The 8630-nt window shown below is 36.5% G+C and overlaps 1 protein-coding gene across 1 annotated transcript in view; it reads right to left on the reverse strand.

Annotated features, from left to right (window-relative positions):
- Positions 1-7907, reverse strand: part of tprg1 (tumor protein p63 regulated 1) — a 30507-nt gene extending 22600 nt beyond the window's left edge. Inside the window, exons 1-3 of the mRNA XM_081381849.1 lie at positions 7818-7907; positions 7063-7383; positions 5859-5950 (exon numbers count right to left, since the gene is read on the reverse strand). Coding sequence (XP_081237975.1) covers positions 5859-5950; positions 7063-7368 — 398 coding nt within the window. The 5' untranslated portion in view covers positions 7369-7383; positions 7818-7907. The remainder of the gene's footprint in view (positions 1-5858; positions 5951-7062; positions 7384-7817) is intronic.
- Positions 7908-8630: the final 723 nt, after the last annotated feature.

Here is an 8630-nt window from a genome sequence, read left to right on the forward strand (position 1 = left end):
TTTCGGAAACTGTTGCTTTAGACTACTTTGACAACACTGAGATGACGTACTAGTGCTCTGCTGCTTCACCCTGAAATATGTCTCAACAGTATGTTTGTGGTAGTCTGGCAGGAACTTCACAGCGCTTAATCGTTTACAGCATCTTTAATTAACATGAGTTTAATTATTTGAAACATGTTAGCATGGGTCCCCTACTGGGCCCGACTGCAGACCTCTGCTGTGTTGCATACAGTACATCAATGTAACTACACCAGCACCGACCTACATTCCCATAAATCTGTCGCTCACAATCCTTCCACAGCTTTGATCAAGCACAGAAGGATTCTAAAACAAGTTCTTGGACTTATGTTAATTTAGAGTTTGACAGATTAGTTTGGCACATATAGATGAATGAATCTTGTCACAGTATTGTTTCTATACCAGTTATTCTAAATGGCAACAGCAGGCTTTTCCATGTCAAGTATGTTATGTAGAAAATATTTACTTTGTATTAAACTGACAGTGTATCTTTTATTGTACCCAATATAAGAGTACAGTTCAAGACAGAATACTGTCTTTAAAAACATGGCTACAACAAAATCAAGCATTCTTGACCTTCACTGTCAGAAGTAATGTGATTTTTTTTTTAACAAAACAATGCAAATGTGATTATATGCTTTTGGTTCTTACTGTTAAAATCTATGGTTGCCAATAGAATGCCTTTTTTCTTTCAAATTTTCCATGGATCCCCTAGCATTTCCCCTGACCCCAATTTTAAAGCTGTTAATACTTTTTATTTTTTAGAGAGAAACATTACTGCAGCTGCAGTAGGTCTGTTTGAACCTACAGCCTATTTAGTAAGAAAAAGAGACCAAACTATTTTATTTTATGTTCATCCACACAAAATGTTCTATAAGCATGTGGGTTTCAATTATATAGGCATACGTATTCTAAAAGCTACAACATATCTGCAATTGCCTTTGGCATTCTTCTTAAAATATGTATGCCCACATTTTTAGATCCCAGATGTTATGTCAAAACAAAGATATGTGCTTGGAAAATGCATAACTAATGCATAAGCTACTTTTGATATGAATTTTCTTTCTTTTTTAAAACACCAAATCTCATTTCTTTTGTCAGAGCTTTCGCTCCAATTGGCGAGTGAAAAGTGCCTTACGTTCTGTTGAATGTATGGAGAGCTCCTGCCCATGAGACAAAGACAGCGAGAGGCTGTGCATGTTCTCCATTTCTTAAAACTTTCTCTCAGCAAGTAATTGTGAAACTTACTCAGTGATGGTAAGGTAAGGTAAACACACAAGACATATCCAGATGTGTATACTTCTATTTGAATGTATTTTCTCTTACTCACAACATCAGATCTGGACAGTAAAAGAAACAGCACATGAGAATCTTACTGAAATAAAGGGCCTTTATGCACCCTGGTGTCTTATTTAGGTATATTTTCACACCACATAGACACAAACACAACTAACAGGCCCTCTGACTCTCAGCAGTGCCCCAAAGCCTTTGGATGTAATACTGCAAGCATAGTGTAAGAGTTGCCCTTGATGTCACAAGACTTGTTAAACTCTACAGTCTTCTGTTACCCCTAACTTACAGGGCTCCAGACTTTTTGCGAATAAAATTTCTGCCAGTGTGATTAAATTTTGTTAGAGGTCGCACTGGTTCCACCATCACGTTACCCAACTGAGATGTGCTATTTCTGTTGCATATGAGAAATATCAAACAGTTAATGAAACAAAAGTGGAACAAAACCGTGCCACTCGTTTGAGCTGTGCAGTGTGGACCGTTTATCAGCTCGTAGCAATAATAGACACGCGACACCATTACTACACAGCGCTGGGAGATCCAGCGAGAAAGCGTTGGAATTCGTTGCAGAATTAACAACATCACAGTGAGATCTCGTAGGAAGCATTCAAATTTACAGATATCAGATCAAACAGCGCTGACATGGAAACCAGGAGAAACATTGTGCCATGAATGAACAAGTAATAGAAGGCTTTTCCAGTCCACAAAACACCAACATTCATCATAGATTTAATGTAGTAATGCAAACTGTAACCATGGTATTGTGGCAGAAATAGTTAGAAATATATATATATTTTTTTCATTATTTATCTCAGGGTTCTTAAAACCTCTTGAGAGTGAATTAGTGCTTCACACTATTACAGAACTTCAAAGCTCTAAAAATTATCCAATTTAAATGTTATTTTTAATGTGATGATTTGTAAAACTAAAAGATGTAAGAAAACCATGGGCCCTATCATACACCCGGCGCAATAGAGTGCCAGGCGTGACGTGAGTGTTTTTTGCGAGTTTCACCCTGACGCAGTTATCATTTTCTAGTCCTGCGCCACGTTGTTTAAATAGCAAATGCATTTGCGCCCATTTGTGCGCCCATGGGCGTGCTGGTCTGAAAACGAGGTGTGTTCAGGGCAGGCGCAATGATGGCGCATTGCTATTTTGAGGCAACTGAAATAGACTGTGCCATTGACCAACTGAAACCTGGTCTAAAGTCGATGGCGCAATATTTTTTTTGTTATTTAAAGAGCGCGTTAGTAATGTGCGCCTATAGGCGGGTCCACAACGCGCGTACACTCTGCTTACGCAGCATCACACAAACATGTCAAATATTAAAAATAAAAGGTTTACAATTTAAAAGATTATTATTGTGTACATATATGACGGAATTCGGCTTGTCCCGTAGATGGTCTGCTCGCGCTCTTTAACCTCATGCAAGAGCAGATCCGTTTGCGCTCTGGAGACGCGTTCAGTCTTTACACTATCAAATTCCGTCATGTAAATGGCAAATCCGCCATGGCGCGAGCGCAGCTGGCATTTAAAGGGAATAGGAGATGAGACTCTGATTGGTTTATTGCATGCAAAGCCCAAAACACACCCATTACTCATTAAGGGACAACCCTTTTAGACCATGCGCCTGGCGTGCCGACCATATTTCCCGTCTAGCAAAAGTGGATTTCAGTGCGCTTTAGACTATGAGCTTAGATCGTAAAATATGGCCCTAACACTTTGTGGCAGAGAAAAACTTTTATTAAAAAAAAAAGACATGAAATGACCACTATAACCAGTAGATGGGGGCAAAGGAGCACTTATTGAGTGGAAGAGTTGGAAGTCACAAAGTCTTATAAAAAACAACAACCTTTCTTCAAATTGTGACTGAATTACACAAACTAAAGTAAAAGTAAAGAGCGCTCCTTTTATAATCACTGAAGCTGTCAGTCAGTAAAGTATGATAATGTAGAAGAAAAATGGTACATTTAATAATAGTAGAATATAACATTTTTCCCCTCAAAAATTTTAGGTTTTTGCAACTGTTGTTAATAAGTTAATTTTACCTGCATCTCAATTCAAGCTCAATGCTTTACTGTTGAATTTCCAATAAACAAATGTGTAATAGTATTATTAGTAACTGTACTTATTAATGCAAAACAGTAGTAATTTTATGAGTAAATTAACTATGATTAAAAATTCCCCCAGCGCTACCAAATCAGGAGCCGGCACCACCATCTGTAGAACTTAGTGGCACCAGTGCTACTGCTCCCAAATGTTAGTCTGGAGCCCTAAATTACTGCTAGGTTTTCAAAGAGTTGAACGACTGTTCACATACAAGGCTTTATGATCTTTTTAAATTAAAAATGCAATGAAATGGTATTACTTCATGTATTACTATGAGGAAGTAAAAGTATATCAAACTTTTACATGGTACTGTAAATTTTTGTATGAGCTTATTTTACATTTATTTTAAATTATGCACATAATCATGCACAGGGCAAGATAATGCATTTAATTATTATAGGAATCCTTTGATAATGAACACATGTGGAATACGAGACTATTTAAAGCTAATTTAAAGGAGCTGTATGTAAGAAATCTATTTCAATTAATCATAAAATTGCCCTGATGTGTCACTAGACATTAAGAAATCATGTTCATTTCAAATACTTATATCACTGACAACAGTAGTATGGCTAGGATATTGTCATTTAAAAAGTGGACTTGCAGCCCTCAACTGATGTTGATGTTGTCATTTTGTGTTTTGGCCTGAGCGCCTCCCTCCACCTATCTACCAATCACGAAGTCAGTAGTGTTTCGGGATCCGGGTTGCCAGCTTTGCTCTAACCTAACCTACCCTAACTCTAGTCGGATAAAAATGTCTAACGTTACTAAATCAAAAAGACCTCGTTATAATTCAGAAATTCGTTGTGACAAAGTCCGAAATAAAACCAGAATTTGTATAGGAGATGCTTTTGAAAGATGGAGACGGCTGAAAACGGAGAAGAATTTGAACACAGACGCCAACGTTGCTAATTTTCTCCTAGACAGGTAAGATTCATCTATGCTTGGCTAACTTGTACTGGATGTCAATGGACATTTCATATATTCATGACAGTCGAACAAAGTTATGCGTGTTCAAGCAACGTAACGTTAGCTCACATGGACGTATGCATTTGCAATGCATTATAGGAGCCCGTTTCTCTGTCATTATGCTGAGACGCTGATGAAAACATTAGCACGACCATTATGGCAATTTGAAACGTAATTGAGACAAGCCTAACTTTACCTCAGAAAAAAATATTCGTCATTCGTTCTTCACGTATATCGTGGACTAAGTTACACATGCTGCAAGTTGACCTGTATGACCATTGCTAATGTAATTTAGTTACTCTAACAATATTTTCTGATGGGACTGAAAACAACCCTGTGATAGCCATTGGTGATATTGAATTTGTCCCGTGTTATAATTTCTGTGGCAAATGTTTATTCTGTTTTTAGCCTATAATATGACAAAAACTTTAGCACTTGTAAATCAAGGTGTTTTTTTTTCGTATTGAAAAATAAGGAAGTATTATTTTGTTGTTTAAGTCTATATGTTTTTTTGTTTTCTTTTACTATTATCCTTTTTTTTTTCTCAGATTTTTTTTTAATTGTAATTGTATTTATATGTTCAAAATAAAGAAATCAAATCAAATTAAATATCAAATCAAAAACGCTTATCTCTTCAGCTATTATGGCCCCAGCACCTCAACAATTAGTAATTTTTTAAAATAAGTAATTACTCATCAAAATATCTCTCATAAAGCATAAACACAATTAACAGAAAAAAAAAAACTTACTGTGTACGTCTCGTCATCACTTGCCATTGGAAGCTCATTGAAGCAGCCTACGTTTCTGCTGAATCCTGCAGCTTATCTGGCAACCTCGAGTCAGGGGGGAGGGGGAGGGGATACACGGCTCTACAGTATTTTTAAAGTGATTGCAGTACCAGTTTTGTCCACAATCCTACATACGGTACCTTTAACGCAACTAACCTATTATGCCTATTAATGTCTTTGTTTTGACAGCCCGAAAAGGCAAGGTACAGCTAAAGCTATTTCTTACAATGTCTATCACAATAAATTTATATCAGTCAAAAAGAATGAATTCCATGAACTTGATTTTTTGTTTCAAGCCTAAGCTCAAACCATGGGAAATATAATATATATTATTAATTATCACAGAGCAAAGCCTTCAAACTGTTTCTTGAAAGCCTGCTCACAGACAGATAGAAGTTGTCATCTGCCAACACATTTATCAAAATGTATTTTAGCAGCTCCATTCTGCTCCCTGTTTATTTCACTTTATTTCCTGTACATTTTACTTATTTACAGAACACAGAGCGAGATAATGGGTTGCGTCCTGGAATGAGTGCCATGTGATGAAAGAACTAAATGAGATTCTCTTACTTCACATGAATGTTGCACATAAGCAGAGCAGTCAATATTTGGTTACTTCAAAAGTGCTCTTAAACTAGGGTGTTTTTTTTTTTTTAGAGAGAAAAAAAAAACAACAACACTTACTCAGCCATGAGCCAAACACCCTGGACAGCACCATCTAGAGTGGGATCCACCAGAGATTTAACATCTTCAATGCCTTGGTCCAATGTTCCAGGCTAAAATGTGACAGAGCACAACAATTACAACATATTACAAACAGTGACATCTGTGCATTAGGGGAAAGTGGGGCCATGACCCACTAGAGGGTGCTCACATTAAAATATGTTTTTCCGCAAACTAAACTTGTTCTAAGTTCCTTTAACAAGACAATTTTATTATGTGAAACTATTTGTTAAACAATGCCTGTGATGTTGAAGCCATATAACTGTACACATTTTTTTCAGTAAATCACTGGAGAAGTGGAGAATGTCACATGTTCACAATGTTCTTCCAATGTTCATATAAAAAAAAATGTTTTTCAAAAAAGGTGTTTGACACTGACCAAATATTAGCATTTCATAATATTTTTGTGCACATTGTGTCCATATGAAAGAAACATTGAAATGGATTAAAACTTTAAAATAAGTAAGCCTTGATGTGCTTTGTATGCCAGATAAAAGTTCCTACAAATTATCTACAAGCAAGTTTGATTTAATTGAACTAATGTGATTCTAAATATTATAAGATTTGATTCTAACTACTATGACAATAACTATTAATTTGTTAAGTGTTGTACCACACCATGAATACAGAGACAAAGATGCCACTGATTACAATAGACACAATACAATATAGTGCTTAGTCATAAAAATGGATTTCTATTTTAGAGTAAGTGGGAACAATGGTTTTGAGGGATGAGTCTCCCATTTCACCACTTTAACAAAACAAAATCTGGTCTTTGAGCAGGCCAACAGATACCATTTGCTAATCAAATGTCCTCAGGTAGACTGAGGAAACAGAAAACAGGAAGACAGCTTTCAGTGATCTCTGCAGGTGAGGAATATATGTTTGACTGAATATTGGCAGACATATGTCAGTACTCGACAAGTGAAGAGTATTAAGACTATCATTGTTTGCTGAGGATATTCATTCAAAAGGTGTGGTCAGCAGATTTTACTACTTCTATTTTACTGCAGGGCAACCGTGGTTTGTTTGCCCCACACCACTCAACATACAAAAGAAGTGTAGATTATGTGACAGAATGATTATAAACACAGTAGAACATAGATTTGCGGTCAACACAGAAAACAGAAACTTCGATGAGACTTTAAAAAAAAGTAGACATTACCCTAAGAACAAAAAATTTCTTGACTTTAAACTGTTCTGCAGATGTTTTCCATTTAGCTTTGACTGCTGAGGCACGTGGAGAGGGGTTGGTTTCTGCCTTGGCCTCTGCAGCAGGTGTGCTGGTTTTTTCTGTTTCACTGGGAGATTGTTGAGGATGGATGTCTGGTTCCGGAGACTTTTGAGTTTGCTGCTTCAGGTCCACAGACTTGAATGTTTCCTCATCTTTCTCTGACATAGTGACCGGAGACTTTTGAGTTTGTTGCTCCAAGTCCACAGAATTGAATGTTTCCTCATCTCTCTCAGACATAGTGACCTAAAAAGCCTAGCTCGTTTGAAAAGATAATTAAGATAAAGCTGTCATTAAAAACATACATTAAGCATAAATGATCAATAATATGTATAGGCCTAAGTTTAAGAAGCAAAACGTATTCGACGGCATGAAACGTTCGACAATAGTTCGATTCCCAGACAACGAATCTTTTGTGTCGGTTCTTTTAAGTGAATAAGCAATAGTAGACCGATATCCAAACTCTTGAACCGATTTTTTATAATGAATCAAAACACCTGTTGAAATCTCGTAAATGTTTGTTTATTTATGTTTTGCCCTCACTATTAAAAGAATGAAATATCGCAATCTAAACGATGTCGCATAATTCTTACAATTTCCATATCTATTCTGTAACAGTATCCGCTTAAGTTATAGGACTACTATTATAGATTTATTATAAAATGCGGGCAAGAAATGTTGTATCTTACCGATGGCTGAATGTTTTAGGCTACTAGACGGTTTGACTCTGCGTCAGGGGCACCAGAAACTATTTCCTGCTTCCGTGACCTGATGGGCGTTTCGCAAAGTACGCAAAGTTTGGACTTGTCAGGTTCGACTCAGGAGAACGAACCTCTGCAAATGGAACAGCAGCGTTCTTGATGGCGCCTCTCAGCTCGCTCGTATAGTCAACAATAAAACGAAATAAAACAGCACGCTACCTCCTTTCGTTTTCATTTTTAAAAATCTTAAAACATAGCCACACAAATGTGGTTCAGGCAAAGCGTGCATTGATTAGGCTTCACTGCATGTATTTATAAAACATAATATAAGCACAACCCTATAGCTGCCTCTTTTACATTTGAAAAATATTAAACATATTAATATGTGCATATAATCTGATAATAAAATGAAATATGACCTAAACAACCCTTTCTCTTTTTGTTAAACGTCATTTTTTTAATGATCAATAATAGAAATTTTAAAAGTAGTAAAATGAATAAGAAGCTATACAATGAGAAATAAAGACAAGCAAACAAGTCAAGTTACAGAGCCTAAATTTGCCCTCAGCCAAAACGATAAGCAGGGAACAATAGATGGGCGATCTTTGGTCTCATGAATCGATCTTTGATCTCGTTACACACGAGAATAATTATATTAGTCTAGATGGAAATAAGGGTCCACGCGCACCCCCCGGCTTTTTTATGCCACCTGATTTTTTTAAATCTTTAAAGTGTCTATTTTCAGAATCTGCCAGGTACCAAGCTGAAATAATGTCCCAAAGGCTTCATTTTTAACCCTTT

This window comes from Scardinius erythrophthalmus, assembly GCF_964197995.2.
Source record: "Scardinius erythrophthalmus genome assembly, chromosome: 12".
NCBI classification, from domain to species: Eukaryota; Metazoa; Chordata; class Actinopteri; order Cypriniformes; family Leuciscidae; genus Scardinius; species Scardinius erythrophthalmus.